The sequence below is a fragment of the Ambystoma mexicanum genome, chromosome 12 (genome assembly GCF_040938575.1).
Source record: "Ambystoma mexicanum isolate Mex_15411 chromosome 12, UKY_AmexF1_1, whole genome shotgun sequence".
In the NCBI taxonomy this organism is placed as follows: Eukaryota; Metazoa; Chordata; class Amphibia; order Caudata; family Ambystomatidae; genus Ambystoma; species Ambystoma mexicanum.
In genome coordinates, this window is record NC_090936.1 from 152,007,063 (window position 1) to 152,026,874 (window position 19,812).

At 51.5% G+C, this 19,812-nt stretch overlaps 1 protein-coding gene across 4 annotated transcripts in view; it reads right to left on the reverse strand.

Annotated features, from left to right (window-relative positions):
* The window catches only part of DNM1L (dynamin 1 like), a 1,039,542-nt gene that overhangs the window by 703,619 nt on the left and 316,111 nt on the right, over positions 1 to 19,812 (reverse strand). For all 4 annotated transcript variants that reach the window (XM_069628197.1, XM_069628195.1, XM_069628196.1 and 1 more), the window contains one exon: positions 4,854 to 4,985. In XM_069628197.1, the coding sequence (XP_069484298.1) occupies positions 4,854 to 4,985 (132 nt within the window). The remainder of the gene's footprint in view (positions 1 to 4,853; positions 4,986 to 19,812) is intronic.

The window sequence follows — 19,812 nt, forward strand, 5'->3', positions numbered from 1 at the left end:
CCAAACGCTGTATCCTTAAATGTTGGAAATCTGCAACTGGTCCAACCCGAGCCAATTTCCTAAAAGACCTATGTATGGTAAACGACGATGAAGAACCCTTTGTACCATCGGTCCTGTCACCCTAAAGACATTTGGACGCTGCTGCGCCTGTACTTGTGTGATCTGGGGTCAGATGCGGAAGTAACACCTATATCCTCACCCTGATGTATTTTGTTTCTCGCCCATCGTATATATGTATGAGTAATGTAAAGATATCCAAACTGTGTTATGATGCTTATGCAATTGGTCGTGTTGTAAACCTGCTCTCTCAATAAATATATGGTTAAAAAAATATATATATATTTCAAAGAAAATAGCAGAACAGACCACTCCATGGCAGTTTTATGGAATATTATGAAGATAGTGGTATGTGGGGAATTAATTAGCAGGACCACAGCTTAAACTAGGCAGGGCAAGTTGGTCCAAACACAATTAGATGCAGAGGTACAATTGGCTGAGTCGGAGCACAAGCAGGCAGGTTCTCGGGCAACACTTATTAAAGTAATACGCACATTGCAGAAAGATAAACGCAGGCAATACTAAAAACCAAGCAACACTATGGTGTCAACAGTAATAAAGCCAACCGCCTTCTGGAGTACACTTTTTTTTTTTAAGTAGACACGCAATAACATTCTTGCTCTGTAAGATGTGAACGGCACAATACATCGTATCGACTTTGATAAATTAGCAATAATCCAAACTTACTTCGCCTCCATGTTCTCTGGAGAGCATCTGTCGCGGGTAAGTCAAACCACCTACCTAGCAGAAGCCCACAGTCCTAAACTACCTACGCAGATGACTAAAATCCTGGAAGGTCCCACCCTGCCCTTAGAAGTGGAATGGGCTATCAAAACCTTACAAAATGGTGTCTGATGGCATTACAGCCAATTTTTACTAAAAGTTTTCCTCCCTTCTCATTCCACATTTAACGACCCTGTTCAATTAGTTCTCTATGCCCTGCAGCATTTCTCCCACTATGGGGATGTCCACGACCATACGAATACCCAAACCGGGCAAAGACCTCACCTGTTGTGGCTCATACCGCCCAATCATCTTAACTAATAATGACACCAAGATGTTCTCTAAAATCCTGATTCACCGATTGATGGTGGTTCTCCCGAGGATTGTAGATTCGGACCAGACAGTTTTTAACTAGAGCCAAGCACTCACAACTATATTCAGAGGGTTCTTAATTGGGTCGCTCACAGTATAACACTTGGTGAGGAGTTGGGCATGACAGGTGGGGCAGGAGAGTGGGGCAGTGGAAGGCGGGTGCCCTTCTCTACATACATAGATCCCATTACTATTGGTCCTCGGAGATCGGCTTCCATGCATGTACATGTGGAGAAATCCTGCCATCATAGTAAAAATAGTTGTCAAGCTGGTAACACGGTTTAAGATTACGGTCTTCGGCAGGAGCTGCGGGGAAAACCCTTGGGACTGGCCTCATAACTGTAGGGCTGACTGCCAGTTCAATGTTCTTGTAACCAGGAAACCCTGCAAAGGAGAAAATCCCTCCTTCTTAAGCTGAGAGCACGAAGAAATGAACTGGCGGTTGAGGGCTGAAGGAGCTGTCCAATTGCTTAGTCAAGACCAACACTTTGTTTTAAGGTCTCTAGTTTTCTTTTTGTACTGCACCTCGTCCACAGTCATGTGGAATAAATCAACTGCCAAAAGGGAAGATCCAATACCTTCTCTTGGAAGTCCAACAGCTTGCATTTCCGCAGCCTATAGCCTACAGCCATGCCAGTGTACATACCTCTATTCCCATACACCTTCCCTGTGCTGCTGTGCCTACATGGTGGGCAGTGTATTCTACTCTATGAATAGGCTGGTATCTCCGAGGCCTTCAGTGACCAAATCTTATTTGCCTGCTGGAAGCAGTTTAGTGAAGATTTCCAGATCGTTACACAACTGGAAATTACAACCTGGAGGCTCAGCATCAGCGTTAGAGGCAGGTGCAATGAGGAATTCCGATAAATCCACCTTGGCTTTAGAGACAGACATTTTTCTCCTTTACCCTTGCTTGAAGCAACTAGACCTCAGCAAAATGGGAACTATGAACAAAGACGACTGGAATTGTGTTTAGGTGAAACGCAAATCTTCAATTGTAAAGCTCCTACTAGAGTCAATGTCCTTACTGATAGAGTGGGGATTCAGCCAAATCTTAAGTGCACCCTTCAACGGATTGTATAACAGCACGCCTGTTAAATTTCCCTATTGCCTGGGGTAGAGTATGGGACCATAAGGCCCTGAATTTTCCAAATCCAGGAATCCTGTCATGAACAATTGATCACAACCCCCCCACCCCCCAATTCCCCTCCACCTCACCTATATTTGTGATTTCTAGTGTGTTACTCGCATCCGGGTTAATGTGATCCATTGCTGTGGATCCAGCAGTATGATTATGATGGGGCTGGGCATAGGCTAAACAAGGGGATTCCAGCAGAAAAAGGAGAGGAGCTTAGTGGTTGGAGAAACAGCCAGACTGCTGTGTCCCATCTGTTGCATGCCACTTGCTTACTGTGTAGGAGAGTCCATCTCCTTGAAAAGGGTGCATAAGTCTTTAGAATAAGAACATGGCATCTGCAGTGTGGTAGTGGAAAGGGGCATCAGTATACCCCTGGCAGTCTAAAGGTCCTGAGAATACAATACATGATATTGTGCAGTGAACAAGGCTGACTAGGGTTTGAAGTAGCGGAAAGTTGAGGGAGAGAATTTCAATGTAAGTTTAACTGCTGCTTCTGGTGGCCAGTTTACTCTTGCTCTATAGCATGTTTAGGCCTTTGAGGGGTTTGGCCTCAGGAAGTTCTGAACTCAGATAAGTGTTTCTTTTCCCACCAATTCCCAAAGGTGTTCCCTCCCCAAGATCTCCACCCAGCTGCCTTTAATAGGGTCAACTAATGAAGTGGCAAGTAATGGGCCAAAAACCTGAATCCACATCGGTCCTCTCATGGGGTGGGAAGCCCTGGAACTAGAGGTCTGTGGACAGTCTATGCGCTTTCCCACAAACAGCCCACAAGTGTTATGTTATGTTAAAGGCATTTTTGTAAGCGCACGTACACCCAAAGGCATCTTGACGCTGAGGAAAAGAGGTGAGGCAAGGATCTTGTAGGGCCACTAAAAAGCAGAGTTTTCAATCTACGCCGAAAGGCCAGGTGATCAGAGATATCTCACTAGGAGATGGGAAGGCTTCAGCAGCGGCAACAGAGAAGGTACGGTTAGTGCCAAGCGGGTGGCAGAGATTCCAAAGCAATAAACAGAATTGTCCTTTAGTAGGGCATGCCACGGCCTTGCTGCATGTGCCTTGCTGTGTTCAACTCGGAAGCCTCAACCAATGAAAGGTGTCTTGCCTATGGGTTGAGCACCAGTATGTGTCCCAGTTGCACTCACCTCAAGGGCAGAAGCATTACTTGGCAGTAATCTCCCACGCAACGCACACATGGGCCCCGTGCTCGTGCTGTATCACTGTTGACCTGGTGGTTGCCCCTGCAAAAGGCAACTGGCTGAGAACCGAAAGTGTATGTCCTGGCATCAGTGGTAAGTGTTAACACGTTACCGAAGCAGGATGCCGACTGGAATACAGGCGTAGTACTCACCCAAAACCTCTTGCTGAAGACTAAGTCAGAGAGCTGGCAGGAGGTGGTCTTCCAAAGACCTCTTCCAAGCATCTTATCGGCACGCAAAGCATCAGAAAAGAAAGGGTTACGATATACAGGAATTCAGAATGGTCTGGGCCAGAAACCCATGCAGATCCAAGCTTGCAAAATGACGACGTGACCTGCAAACAGAAAACCCCAAATTACGAAGCATAGAAGGAGGGGAATAGGTTATCTAGTGGAGTTACTGTGAACCACCAAAAACAAACTAACTGAAGGACCATCAACTGTACCAAGCATTTCACATAAAGATAGGGAAAGGTTGGCAAAGAGACTGCAAGGAAATTGCCTGAACGACCAGACAGGCATACAGCATTTTGCTTCTGAATTAGTATGTTCCTTTCCAAAAAAAGATGCTACATGTCCTGGTTGGGTCCACCATTGATCAAATATGGTGGAAAGGGGACGGATGTACAAGTATTAAATAATTAGTTACCAAACTATTTCTCTACGCTAGGAAGACCTAAAACAGAACACGAGTCAAAAACACCAAGGCTCTCAAACCTTTTTCTTAATTTCCATTAAATTCTGCTCTCCACGGATTGGGGTTGGAAGCCCGTTGCTGAAACTTGAGGGAAAAAAGACCAACAGTTATTTTTCCAAAAATAACTTTGTCTTCCCTCCCCTGAACACTTCAGACTTTGCCTTGCCCCATCACCACTCTCACCCCCCCTACTTACCCTGCGGCAGCACTCTTTGCTGTGTCCCTGCGACACCTGTTCCCTTTCACTTCCATGATCGGGAACCAATGCCGCAGGGTCCTTTTTTTTTCCACAGCATCAGCTGCGGGGTCCCCGCAACCACCACTCACAGTATAGTGAGCAAGGGTGCGGGGGACACCCCCCACAGCCCTTGCCACCGAAAAGGGGATTTGGTCAAACTTTTCAGCCATTCAGGAATTTAAATAGTCTTTTGGGGTGATCCCCTTTCCACATGCATCAACAAATTAGCTCAAATAAAGAACAGCGCAATAAAAACATGCAATGAATCGGAAAAAGAAATTAAGATGACAGGTTGAAGACTGGAACGCACATGGTGACCTTTCAGTTCTAGTGGACGGCAGGTGAACAGGCATTCCAGGTAAACTCTTCTGTCTCCATTTACCTGGCTGTAGACTTGCTAATAGTGCCTCAGAAAAAAACCAGTAACAATTACCTGTTCAAAGTCCTTGCAAGGTACTTTGTTCCATTGCGGGTTGCCAGTGAGGGATATTTCTTTTGAAGAAAAGCATACTCGTCCCGAATGGAGTCGGCAACCATTTTCTTATTGTTGATGTCCAGCTGGCTCCTGAAACAAGGAAAACAAAAGTCTATGCTGACCTCCAAATAGTATCTTTGTGGGCAGTTCACAAACTCTGCTGCCATTCCCTCCTAAACTTCCATTTGTGGACCATCATTTTCTATTTACAACTCCATACAAAATCCAAAAAATGCAACAAAGCCAGTACCCACAATAGAGTTTGACTGGGTAGATAGAGATTCAGAAATAAATGGCTTCTTGTCACCTGCTGTATAAGGAGATAGCAAGCATACATCAAGATCATAAACCTGTCATTTGTATGGCAACACGTGTTTTACTCAAAGCAGACACAAATGTAACTCCTTTTACCCAAAATATGAGAAAGAAACTGGATGTAGGATTACTGTGATGTTGCGTTGGTCCCTTTTATTTGGAACCTTGAATTAATGGTTTGTAATCTTTTCATTGAAATCTACACTGTGGCCAGCACAGCAATGCTACAAGCATCCCTTTTAGTGCACATAATCTGGACATTTAATCCAAACCAGGTCTTAGGAAAAACAAGATAGTCCAGACTGAAGCAAGCATGCAGTGCTTCAAAGGACCTTGAATCATCTGCATGTGGCATTCAATCTTCTGTTCTGCACTCCAAATCTCGTTGCTGCCCTGCTACAATATTGCCCCCCTCTTCCCGAAAAAAGACCGAAATCCACTAGTACACAGGTTTGGGAGTTTAGTTCCGACCTCTGATAAGCTCATTATAAGCATCCGCCCTTACCACCTTTCTGATTCCCTCAGTTTAATGGTCTTCGGCTAGTCAGTGGGCCTCATTATGAGTCTGGCGGTAAGAAATAGCAATTACTGGCATGCCGGTACTAGCCTGTCCGTGTTGCACTGCCCCTCGTAATCAGCGGGTGATTACGAGTCTCGGCATGCCGGGAACGGAAGCGCCGCCATGCCTGTAAGGTCCTTACCGCCCCGAATAGCAGCATCATTGAATGCGCAGAAACATCCACCAGCATCGCTGAATCCGCTAAGAATGGCACCGTTTGCACCAGTACCGGTATTACAGCCACCAGAAGCAAAGTCATCGCGGCGTAACGGGAAATGGGTCAGCGGCCATGTTTGAAAACAATCCATTGCCATCCACTGCAGTCAGGACCAGTTTCAGAAAACGCTAACCTGCCTGCCAGATCATGTCCAAGGCAATCAGAAAAGGTACCCTTCCCCCTGCGAAAACCCAAGTTCAGCGACGATGAACTTAACATGCTCACAGATACACTTGTCGAGCATTCCGACATTGTGTTTTGCGCGGACCTGCACCGTGCAGCGAACATTAGGGAAAAAAAACATGGGAGGAGGTGGCCAGGAAGGTATCTGCCGTGGGGACAACCCCACACAGTGTGAAGGACTGTCAGAAGAGATGGGATGACCTGCGGCTACGAGTGAGAAACATTCCGTCTGCCAACCGCAGTCAGGGGCAGACAATAGGTGATGGACCTGCCGCACCCATGAAGTTGGCACAGTGGGAGGAGACGTGTAGCTCTGATGGATATGGAGGCAATTGAAGGAGTTGGCCATGCAGGGACGGGAGTCCCATCATCGGACGATGAGTGACTGTTTGCGCAATACAGAAGCCACCACACCCACCTGATATCCCCAAGTACAAAGTTGTACTCCAAAAGGGAAGTAGACGTAAGCAAATACATGGCCCATCAGCCCCACCTAAACCAAACACCACATCCCGGCCACAAAAACACACAAGCAAAATGACCACTCAGTGGCAGGCACAGGCAGGCACACACAGGCACACACACACGACAACAGGTGTGTGTGTGTGTGTGTGCATCACCACCATCCCATTCAATTGCATGCTGCATGCCTCTCCACTACCAAATAAACACTTGATACACAACCAAACAGCACATGGCACACAGCCCCTGAACCATGGCTACAGCACGGAAGCCACAACACACCTGTAGGCCTCCTAACAGACACCATGGACATCATGGCAGCACCAGAAGGGTGCCAGTACAATCCTCCCCCCAAATCCTGCAGGCACCATGTGTGCCCCTCAACCATTCAAACTATGATGTACATGACCCAAATTGTGCCAACATCGATGCATGCAGGATGTAAGTTCTCCCATGACCAATGCTCTGCCTCTCTCCCACAGGCACGGATCCAGACAGCGACGGCGAACACGCCACATCAACAGGGAAGACACCTGCACGCAGGGGTGAGGACAACGCCACCAGGCCATCAACCTCTAGGGCTGCAACGCATAAAACAGACACACCTAAATCACGCACCAGTGCCCAACAGGGTGCACACCCCCAAGACCAGGAGGAGCGGCCACCTGGAACAGTCACACAGGAGCACCATGCCGGAGACACGTGCCATCAAGGCACGCTTGCAAAAAGATGCAGCGGCCAGAAAGGTCGCACCAATGAGGAAACTGGCCCCCCCAGCAGACAACTCTTGCTGACGATGATCCAACACAGTGGCCAGTGATGTCAAGGGTATGCATTCAACAGCCACAGGTTCAATGGGCGAGGTGGCAGCCTCAGCCCAACATCGCGCTGAGGAGGACGATGGGCCTGGAGATGAACTTACTGCAGGACCTACCATGTTGGGGGATAGCAAACACACCCCTAGCATGCAGGACACACCACAGTGCTCCCATGAACATGTGGCTGGTGCCCACAGCACTGAGGAGGAGATGGCGGAACATGGCTTCAGGCCCATGAGGAGCATATCACCACCTCCCGTACCACCTCCCGTACAACCATCTGGAAGCATGTCCATATGGGAATGGAGGCCAGACAGCAAGCCATGCATGACATGGTCAAAGAGCACTTGGCCGAAGGGGAGGCCACACGCAGGGCTAACACAGAACACAGGCAATCATCCGTGCAGTGAAGCACCATCGTTGAGCACAACACCTGCAAGCTCAACGCAGACAAGCCCTGTGCGCAGGTCCCGGCGCAGTGTGCGCCGCACGGAGCTACAAACCCCTCCATCGAAAGGGGGCGACAACAGCCAGGGACACTGGGACATGTAATGTGGTAGTCCTGTGGGTGTGTTGGCGCAGTGGATGTGTGGGTGTGTTGGGGCAGTGGGTGTGTGTGTGTGTTGGGGGCTTGGGTGTGGGAGGAGTGGGTGTGCGGGGGGAATGGGGGGGTGAGTAGTCTGTAGTGTGATGCGGGTGGAGGGTTAATTCATGTACACAGTTCCATTTCATTAATACACCCGTTGTGTGAATAAAGTTACTTGACTGGACATTGCTTCTTGAGTGTTTGTCAATTTATTGCTCAAAAGTGACCAGTGCCCAGAGTCACACTTTACCGGCACCTTCTGTGACCCAGTGCATCAAAAATATTGTGCTATCAATGATTGGCGTACAGTACGTCCCGCACACGCATCGCGACATGGCCGATGTGCAGCATCTTCATCAGCATCATCATGATCATCTTCACCCGGGGGTGTCTGATCCATGTCAGGTGGCAGAGGTACGTTGCGCAGGATGCACATGTTGTGCAGCATGGCACATGCCAATAAAATCTTGCCCACCTTCTCGGGCCCATAAATGAGTGCCCCACTTGACCTGCTGAGGCAGCGAAAACATGCCTTCAACAGGCCAAAGGTCTGCTCCATCACCACAAGAGTGCGTGTATGTGCACGATTGTAGTCCTATTTGTGCCGGTTCAGTGGATGGCTGACAGTGGTGAGGAGCCACAGCTTCAGGGGATAGCCAGCATCACCTGCATGGGAGCAAAATTAAGTGTGATTGGGAGTATTCATGCCATTCCATGTGTGCACTGCCTGTACATTGTTCATGTCCATATGCACTACTTTTCAAATGTCAGCCATTGCCTTCACATCTGCGCATACATCAGGCCTGTGTACTTCTCGGCAAGCCATGGGGTTGGGGGGCAGGGGGGGGACATGGGTGGCGTACACAACTTTGGGACCTTGACATGAGATACACCACTCACCCAGATGAAGTGTGAAGGTCCATGATGTACTCACATGTGAGGAGTGTGTGGCTGGGAATGAAACCAAATGCATGTTGAGCACTGTGTGATGCATTTGGCTGATGTAAAACATGATACATGTGGGTTTGACTATCATGCTTAAAAGAAATTGAGGACGCCATTAAGCATGGCACGATGTGATTGATAGTATGGTCCGCAAGTCTAGGGATATGTCCCTTTCATGATGCAGGATGTCAACTGGCATGCTGGTACTACCCCCCCCCCCAAATTAACCCCATGGCCCAGGAAGCAGACAGGTTGCATATGCATGTGATTCCCCCTCCCCCCCCAAAATGAACCCCATGGGCCTGTGGTTAGACTTGCCCAGCAGCCAGGCACGTCGTACAGCATGTCGTTCCATGTAGCGGGGGAGCATGGAGTTCCGCAGCACCATTGCATCATGTGTGGATCCTAGGTATCTGGCACAGCAATGTGTTATCATCTTGCTTGCATTACACACCATCTGGACATTGATGGAGTGGTATTGCGGTACACCACCTCCACGGCATGCCGGACTACCAACTCAGTCGAGGGCACCAGTGACGTTAGGCATGCCTGCCAGTGCAAAGAATGCAATTTCAGTGTCATTCACCTCCTGTGCAGTCAGTGGTAGGGATATGTAGGCACTTGCATGCTTTAGGAGTGCATCCAACACCTGTGTAAAGCAAAAGATTCCAGGACTCGGCGTCATCAAAATATATGTTTGTTTAATTGTGTTGCATTGTCACACATTCAAAAACGAAAAAAGCCCATAAACGATAACATGTTTCGGCTTCCTGGGGCGTAGATCTAGAAGGCTGAAGGTACAAAGAGGAGAAACCTTTCAAAGACCTGTCCGACTTTCCTCTGGTGGAGTGAAAGGAAGCGCGGTGCTGCTGGAGGTTGCCCAGGGAATGGGCCCCGTCTGTATCCGCCTTGATAGCTTGTAGGGACTCATCGATGACCTTCCTGAAAAGGCTATCTCGGTCCCATGTCGAGTACCTTCATTTGGACCTCCTGGTGGAAATTCGTGGCCTTCAACCAGCCTTGGCGACGAAGGCAGACACCGTTCCCCATCTGTTGGAACCCTGTGTCGGCAATGTCCAGCACCACTGTGATGGCGTGATCAGACGCCATCTCTCCCACCTGGAAGAGGGCAATCGCCTCCATCCTCTTGTCTCGGAGGAACTCCAAAATCGGGCCCAGCTTGAAACACAGCTCCCTGTCGCACCTGGCTAGGATCGCCAGTGCGTTGGCCGCCTTGATGGTGGAGGTCACTTTCCTCCCAATGCATCCATCTTCTTAACCTCGCTGTCCAGAGGGACTGAAGACGAGGACTGGTTAGATGAGTTTCGGGGGGCGCTGTTGAGCAGCCCTACAAGATGGCTGTCTAGTTCTTCAGCTCCGTGACCCGACGACTAATTATCTGCCTGAATCAGCGGTTTACTACACCATCCTGCGCTAGGAACAAGCGCTCTGTGTTGATTAATCCCAGGTCAACATTTCCTCCGAGTTTGGAAGAGAATCGGTCCTCCGGTGCTCTGCTGGGCCGCTTTACATCTCGGGCTGAGTACCTGCCAACTGAGGCCTGCGGAGCCGCTTGCATTACTGCGGGCCCTGCCACACGTGGATTGCTGAGGCCGCGGCATGTCATTTCCTGGTGGTCGGCAACCGACCTACGATAGCTTGCAGCGTGATGAGCTGCCAACGCGGAGGCCGGACCAGATTTCCCCCTTGCTGTGCTGACTGCACCTCTGGCCCATCGGCGTCCCTGCAGTGGCGCTTCTTCCTCGGCCCACGCCTCCTGTGGGGAGCGGCGGCCGGGCTTGCCGCGGGCCCGGACTCTGAGCTGGCAGGGGCGTTACTCCTATCTGCTGCTGGTGCCTGCCTCATCGATCGGCTCTGTGCCGCCGGGGCTTCGGAGCGGCCTCCACACTTCTGCGCCGCCCGGACTCACCTTGCGGATCCTGCCGAGCTCCCTCCCCCCCTCCGGGGCCCTGAGTCCGGCTGGGCTCCCCCTGCGGGCTACCTCCTCTGAGCAGCGGCTTGGGCGCCTGCTCGCTGCTGCCCGCGCCTCCAACTATCCGGAGCGGCTCGTGAGAGCTGGGGGCCTCCGCGGCGTCGGGGACACGCAGCATCTCCAGGTGAGGAGCCGGCCCCCGGAATTTAACCCTGTTGTGCCCCCACATACTCACTGTGCACGCAGCCGGCTCATGGTACTTTCTATGAGCCCCCGCACACATCAGGCAGCTCCCGGCTGCTCCTGCCCCACTGGCACACAACTCCATACTTCCAACTGCCTCCGGCCCGTGGGCCCACTGACCCCATCGCATCTTTTGGGCCCTCCTGGCCCGGGACCTAGCCGCTCCTCCCCTGTGTGATCTGGCTTCGCTGGGGCTTGGGCTCCCCTGCTCCTGGGGGCCTCCTGCCCTATTCATCTCTGCGGTGTCCTTGGACCTGGGCGGTCGCCGCCGGCGGAGTACTGCCCTCCCCACACCCTTTCTGCCGCCCCGGCACCCGCTTAACCTGCTCTCTCACTCACCCACACCCTGCACCTGCTGAGTGGCCTTGAATCGGGGTGCCCAACGCTTTTGACGGTGAGATCCTGGGGCCCCCCTATTCCTCCAGAGCGCTTTGCCTGCTGGATACCTGCCCTGATTGCGCCGCCATATCTGACCAGTGGACGCACCTACCATCTCTGCACGAAAGTGCTGGCGCCCTGCCCCAGTACTACGTTTGTCGTCCTACTCAGCGGGAGGTTGAGTCCCCCCCTCTGCTTCTTGATACTTTTACACTCATGGAACTCACAAATCGGGGGCTATAGCTTCCAAAGACCACTGGCTGCCTCAAGCACACGCGCCTTTCAGCCTTGGGAGGCTCCGTTACCCCCCTGGTGGTCTGTGTGCTCAGCCTCGCTCCTGGGTGTTTTACCACTATCCACTCCCTATCGCTCAGCTGCTTGGGGCACATGGTCAGCTTCTCCTGTCCGCTTTCGCCTTGCCTTTGTCAACACCACCCCATGCTTGCCTCTATCAGATTGGCCTGCCGCCTGGGACGGCCCGTCACTCGGGCTGATCTTTCACAATGGTGTTGTACTTGCCCCAATCCCTACACAGCGGCCGGCCCATTGTTGGACGGGAATTTGGGGACCCTCCTGACCCTTCTAGCCCTCAAAACCCGAGGACTTTTGCTAACGTCTCGCGAGACTTCCTTCCGGGGTCTCGGTATCCCCAACCATGTCCAACAAATCACGCTGGGCCAACAAAGCTGGGGCGATGGACAAGTATGCCAAGGTGCTCTCCAGACAGGAGCAGGGGGTGGCTGCCCTGCCCCAAGACGATCCAGATGCACCCTCAAGTTCTCCCCAGCCAGATCTTACAACACTGGAATCTATGGCCAAAAACTTCACGTCATTCCACGAAAAATTAGATGATATCAACGCTAGTGTAGCCTCATTGCGCACCAAATTGGACCAGCACGGCCCTAGGCTGGTCGAGACCAGGGTCGGGGCCAATGAGGATGAGGTCCACGTGCTCCAGAACACGGTCTCTGACCTGGTGCGTGATATGAAGCAAGTCAAGGCGAAGTGCGACGACTTGGAGTCCAGATCTCGCAGGAACAATATACGCATTGTGGGGGTCCCGGAGACGGCCCTCAAAGGCAAAATGGAAGAAGCTGTTGAAAACCTCCCGAGAGACCTCTTGGGCAATCCTCAGCTCTCCCCTTTCTTCACGATTGAACAAGCCCACCGAGCGCTGGCCCCCCGCCCCAAGCCCGGCGATTTCCCCAGGCCAATTATTGCTCAAGTCCTCAGCTTTAGGGACAGGGATCACATTCTGCGGTTGGCCCGGCAGAGGGGCGAGTTGAAACTGGATTCTCAAACTATCCGAATCTTCCCTGACTTCTCTGTCAATGTTCAAATGGAGCGCAGACAATTCAACGGTGTGAAAAAGTTGCTAAGAGTGAGGAAAGTGGAATACGCTATGTTGTTCCCTGCGAGGCTGAAACTCACCCATCACAATAAATCATACTTTTTCACTGTCCAGGACGAGGCGGTTAAATTCATTGAATCCCATATTCCCCTCCCTGGTACGGTGGACGAGCCTTTGGATGAGGGTTGAGGCCCTCTGTCTGGTCTCCAATGTCTGCGCCTCCTTCTGTCGGCGCACTCGACAGTTGCATTTTCCTTGTTATTTCATGAGTCCTAAATCTTGTATATCCATTGCTAGTTGTAACTTGTTGCAATGTCTCCTGGAAACTTAACATGTTATACTGCTGTACTACCTACGGTGTATCGCACCGCTCTTCCACTCAAGTCTTTTTCACGGCAGCAGCGACCCCCGCTGCAGTTGCAATGCCGAGTTTGGCTTGTTATGGTCATTGGTTGCGCCCCAGTTGGGCGCACAGGCGAGCGTTGCCCTGTTGGGTTTGGCACTCTCGCATTGGATCATCGGGTGGGTTACTGGCCACTGCCGTGTTGGGGGGGGCAGTGAGGGAGGGGAGGGTACTGTGGTGGGATGTTATAACAAAAATGGCGGGGCAGTAGTAGCTCTGGTTGCGAGGCAGCGTCTCGGTGCATTGACACCCAGCTCATATTCAACAAATAACGCCACACACTGCTGGGATGTCCCCTAGGTCTACATGATGACTATTAGGCTAATGTCTTGGAATATTAGAGGGCTCAGCAACTTCACTAAGGCCCGCAGGATAACAGCATACGCCCAGAGACACGGGGTCAAAATACTCCTCTTGCAGGAAACCCATGCCCTTGCACACCTATCGTCCTCTCTCGCCCCGACATGGGGCCCCAACAAGTATTTCACGGTCTACTCCTCCCAGTCCAGGGGTGTCCTGACCTTAATTCATAAATCTGTGGAATTCTCCTTGCGTACCAGCCACATTGATCCAGATGGTAGGTATGTGATCCTCCACTGTCTGCTTGCTAACACAGAGTGCCTCCTTGTTAACACTTACGCCCAGAGTATAGACACACCTGATTTTTTCGACCACATCAATATCATGCTCCAGAGATATGTTGGGGTCCCAATCATCGGGGGGGGGATGGGGGGGGGGGATATGAATCTCATAATGGACTGAGCTGGACAGATCAGGCGTTGCACCCAGAATAATGTCCAGGGCTGCCCGTCGCCTCCAGGCACACATGGGCCCAGCTGGCCTGATTGACGCTTGGAGAGCACTCCACCCACTGACCAGGGAATTCACATTCTACTCTTCTGCCCATGACAGCCATTCCAGAATCAATCTTTTTCTCCTTTCGGCCGGGCTCATTGGCAAAACACTCGACATGCAGATACTACTGCGCACGCTCTCCGATCACTCCCCGGTCACTTTGAACATTTCCCTGCAGCCTGCCCTTCCCTGCCACTCCAACTGGCGCTTTAAGTCGGAGGAGCTACACGATAATGTCTTCAAGGCCGACATACATGCAGATATCACCTTGTTTTTCGATAACAACAAACGCCATGACACAACAGATGGGGTAATGTGGGAGGCATTCAAAGTGTTCATCAGAGGCATGTGTATCTCCAGGGAGGCTGGGGTCTTGAAAGATATTAGGAACTCCTTACGTCGCTCCGAGTCCAGCCTCAAGCTACTGGAGTGCGAGTACGCTTCCGCCCCCCTCCCCACCCAAGTTAGCGCAGATACAAACTGAACTCGACACATTTGAGACCCACGCCCTCAGCGAGATAAGATATGTTGCCTGACCTGTTGCGGCTCGGAAGTATGGCGAAGGGGAAAGACCTGGCCGAACCATAGCCCGCCTAGCCCGGATTGAAGGGGGCAGAGCCCGCATTGATAGCATTATCGACAAGGATGGAGTTCGGCATTGGTCCGACAAACCCATCCTTGAAACATTTGTGGATTTCTATGCAGACCTCTACGCCCAGCAGCGCGAACACAGCCTACATGATCTGGATATGCTCCTTGACCGTGTCCCCATGTCCATTATATCTCTGGCCACTAAAGAGCAACTAGACTCACCCATCACCCTGGATGAAATTGCAGCGGTCATCTCTACCCTCCCTAAAGGGAAAGCTCCTGGCCCAGACGGCTTAACTGCTGAATTCTACCAAGAGCATGTCGCCTTGCTGGCCCCGCGCCTGTACGAGGTGTGGGAGGAGTCGCTACGCCTTGCTACCCTCCCGCGGTCCTTGCGCGAGGCTGTTATCACTGTGCTTCCCAAGCCGGGTAAGCCTCTTGACGAATGCGGCTCCTATAGGCCCCTGTCCCTCATGAATACCGACACCAAAATATTTGCCAAGATCATTGCAAATAGGTTCCTCCCCATCATGAAATACCTGATTCACCCTGACCAGAGTGGTTTTGTCCCTGCCCGCTCCACTGCCTTAAACATTCGGCGGCTGTTCAATGTTATCTCCAGAATTGACCCCAAAGCCAACGCGGTTGCTGCGACACTTGATGCCCAAAAGGCTTTTGACATGGTTTCATGGCAATACTTTTGGGCAGTGCTTGAGATGATGGGAATCGGCCCGCGCATGCTGTCCTATATCAAGCTACTATACACTAACCCTGTGGCCAAGGTTCTGGTTAACTCATCTGTCAGCTTCCTTTACCCTCCACAGGGGGACACGTCAGGGATGCCCATTCTCTCCCCTTCTGTTCGCGATGGCTATTGAGCCCATGGCAGATATTGTAAGGGACAACCATACTCGCAAAGTGATACGACTTCGAGATAACCCCGAGATTATATCACTTTATGCGGACGATGTACTTCTCTACATTAGGGACACCTCGGTCCATCTTGACCCAATAATTCGCGAAATCATCAAAATTGGCACATTCTCGGGCTTCACTATAAATTACACTAAATCAGAAATCTGCCCCCTCACGCCCGCAACTCCCCATCCGGCATGCGAATTCCCGCTTAAGTGGGCTCCTGGGGGCATCAAGTACCTGGGGGTCCATGTATCCCTCTCGAAACCCTTGCTACTGGCCGTTAATTACGTGGCCGCCACGCAATATGCTGAGGCCAAGATGAGGAGATGGTCAAACCTCCCCCTCTCACTATCTGGGAGACTATCGTTAATCAAAATGATCATAGTTCCGAAACTACTTTACATATTTGCTAATGTTCCGATCTGGCCTGGGAAACAATATTTCGCGGACCTGCATGCGGGGTTCGCCCGCTTTCTATAGCACTCCGGTGCCGTACGCAGGAAGTGGCAGCAAATGACATTACCCTATGAGAGGGGGGGGGAATTCAATGCACCGGATCTTACATTGTACTGGACGGCCGCTCAGGCTCAACACGCTACACACTACACACTGGTACCGTCATCAGGACCCCCCCGGCCACATATTAAGCTTGAGATCCTTGCGACAGCTGAGGTAAATGTTATGTCCCTGATCCTTTTTCACTCTTATCACTCGGACGCCCCGGCCGACCCAGTGGTCGCCACCATCAGGGCATGGAACCAGGTTCTACTACCCCACTCCGACTCTCCCCCCCCCCCATTCTACAAATGGCTACCCTTGTGGTCATTCCCGGGCCTTGCCCCCACACAGGATAAGCTCCTTATGCACCACTGGCTAGACCTGGGATATCACTCATTCTCCGACTTGTTCCCTGATGGGAAATTCATCACCCCGCAGACGTGGAGGCCGGGTCACTCCAAGACCTCACTGGAGTTGCTCCAGTACTTTAGACCAGAGCGGCAGTCCAAGGCATGTGGCCTTCGTATCCGGAAAAACCTCCTGAGTCCCCCGAGATCTGCTACATCGCTAATTCTGCTGGGGGTAGGGGCATAGTGTCCGCTCTGTATAAAATGCTGATAACACGTGCTGTGGACCCTCCCCTTGCGGTCCGAGATGCTTGGAGCCGGGAACTGGAGTTGTACATTACTGATGGTATATGGGCCAAAATGTGCATACACACACGCAAGGTCTCCCTCAACTCTAGATTCAGATGCATGCAATTCAAATTACTTAACCGCCTGTATTATACTCCTCACGTGGTGGGTAAATTTGCTCGGGACCACCCTCACCCTTGCCCGAGATGTAGATCTGGTGATGCGGACCATGCCCACATGTTCTGGTCCTGTGAGGCACTGGCTCCGTTTTGGGAGGCTGTGCTAGAGGCCCTTTCTGAGATGGTGGGGTTCCGGATTGACCCCGACCCCCTTGCTCTTCTGTTTGGGCTGTGGGAGGGGGCCGAGGCTAGACGGGCCGCTAAATTCCTGAATATAGGGGGCGATGGTGGCCAAGAAATGCATTTTGCAGTGTTGGAAGAGACGCTCCCCCCCTTCACTGGAGACGTGGCTAAAGGCCCTTAACTTGGACACAAATCTGTGAGGACTATATTAACACGCTGCCTGTTAATGCTCGCCCCAAAAACGTATGGACAGAGTTTTGTAGTTATTTGAACGCCAGGGCAGACTTGGAGCTTCTATCCTCTCCTCCATCTCCTGAGATGGCGGCTGAATGAGCCGACTTGGGATGGACCATGTGGTAATTAATTTGTTCTTATGAATATGTGTGGTCTTCTGTTGAGTCTTTGCACTGTTATCTATGCCTTATTATGGAATAAGAGATGTTGATGTAATATGTCATGCGCCAGCTACTGCTTCTTGCCAATAAAGAAAAGTTTTAAAAAAAGATGAGTTTCCTCACGGCCGCCAGAACCACAGAGTCCGGCGATGGTTGTGACCTCAGGCACATGGGTGCGGAATCCGGTACCCAGTACTTCTCCAGCCCATCTCGCTTGGCTGGAGCCGTGCAAGGGTTCTTCAAAAGGGCCAGGCTCTCATCCCATATGTCATCTAGGAGGGGCACCGCCATGATCTTCTTTCTCTTTGCCTCTCGCCTCTGGGACAGGAAACAATCCTTCCTGGTTTCTTTGGCACAAGCTGGAACAGCTTGGAGGCTCTGACGATCATTGAATGGAACAACGTCACCTCGTCCGGTGGGGACGCCCTAGGCTGCGGGGACCAGCTGCCCACGCCAAGGATATAGTCTTCAGTCGTGACCGTATCCGTACCCATGTCTGGTCTGCTGGGAAAGAGGGGGCCAGAAGCAAATGCAGAGGTTAAAATAGGGGCGTCGGATGGTGTTTCCTCTTCTTCGCCGGCAGCTGTCTGGAGGCCTGGGGGACCATTGGAACAGGCCCCTATGCCATCCTCTTCTGGATCTCCAACACCAACGTGTGGAGGGTTGAAAGGATGTCCAGAGACACATACCTTGGCAGAACTGGCCTGTTCGAACACTAGGCCCTGCACTGAGGTCCTCTTCCATATCCTTGTGTAGGAACTCCAGGTCCTCCTAGTCAGTGGCCGAAATTTCCATGGCTTGGGCCATGGCCTGCGATTGATCTGGGGCCTCCTTGCCCCTCCCCCCTATTTCCACCCTGAGGAGCGGGAACCAGCTAAACCAGACGTGTAGCCTTCTCCAGTGTGCCGGCAGACCTCTGCAAAGTCACCACTGCGGCCTTGCGCCTCGGAGGGAGGAAGGGATACCTTCAGAGCTACTGGGGCTTCCTTCTCAGGGTCAGCCCATTTAGCTTTCGAGAGAGTAGCCGCCACCAGCTCCATCATCGATAAAGACTCTTCCTGTGCCGCTTGGGCCTTTTTGGGCATCTCAGCCTTCTCCGTCTGCGGCTTCATGCCCACAGTTTACCCGGGTTGGACAACATTCTCTGGCAATGGAGGCGGAAGGTGATGCCAATCTCGCCCTGTCTGCTGTGCGACCAGCTTGCAAGGCGGCCCCAGTGGACGCAGACTGACTTATCTTGGGCCCCACGGATGAGGCACCCTCAAAGAACTTAGAAGCCTGCTCCTCAGACCGACAGGCCTTGGGTGAGGCATACCCCTGCTAGGAACACGGGGCAGAGGCCTTGGCGTTCAGCCACGCCGCCAGTCTACTGTGCCTGTCCTTTGTCGTCTTCTTGGCGAAACAGTGGCATATCTCAATCTTTTTCCTTGTGGTCCAGATGCAGACAGTAAAGGCATTGCAGGTGCTTTGTCCTCCACATACACATTTCGAAGCCTGCACTTGGTGCAGGACTTGAAGAGGACCCTTCCTTACTTCTCCATCACGGAGGGCGCGAAATAGGCCTGATGGCCTTGTGGAAACTGACGATCTTCACCCTTGACTTGAGGGGCGCTGAATTTCACAGACAACGGAAACCCGCTGTCGGCAGAGGGAAAGAAGAGCACACAGGCTCTTTCGGAACAAAAATAGACCCTTTTCCGCGAAATACTGTAGGAGTAGCTTGCAGACCAAACTGGAGGACTCCCAACATTGAAGCATGCAGTAAGCAATCTGAAGATGGCTGCCAGAGGAGGCTTAGGGAGAGGACTGTCATTGGATGGAGGGCAGTATGACCCAGAAGACAGTGATTGGTTTAGAGGAGAACAACAAGTTTGTTCTTACCTGGTAACGTTCTTTCGATGGGATGTTCCTCCGACGTATTCCTTATCTTGGTGATCATCTCCAGCTTGCTGGCCTCGGAATTTTTTTTTCAGTAGAGGGCGCTGCGCATCGACGTCCCTCGAGCCGATGTCCCTCGACAGCCTCTGTATCGGAGCCGACGTCATCATGCGTATAAATAGACTTGTACAGCGTCCGTTGCTCAGTTCCGTTTTGACGTTAACAGTTGTTTTACATGAATTGGTTAGTGACCCAGAAGGAGCATAAGCTGTAACCACAAGAAAAGTTTTACTGAGGGGATGGATGGGAGGGGCGATAAGGAATACGTCGAGGAACATCCCATCGAAAGAACGTTACCAGGTAAGAAGTAACTTGTTCTTCGAAGGGATTGTGTCCACCGACGTATTCCTTATCTTGATAGACTCCCATAGCAGTGGTGTGTAACTGGAGGT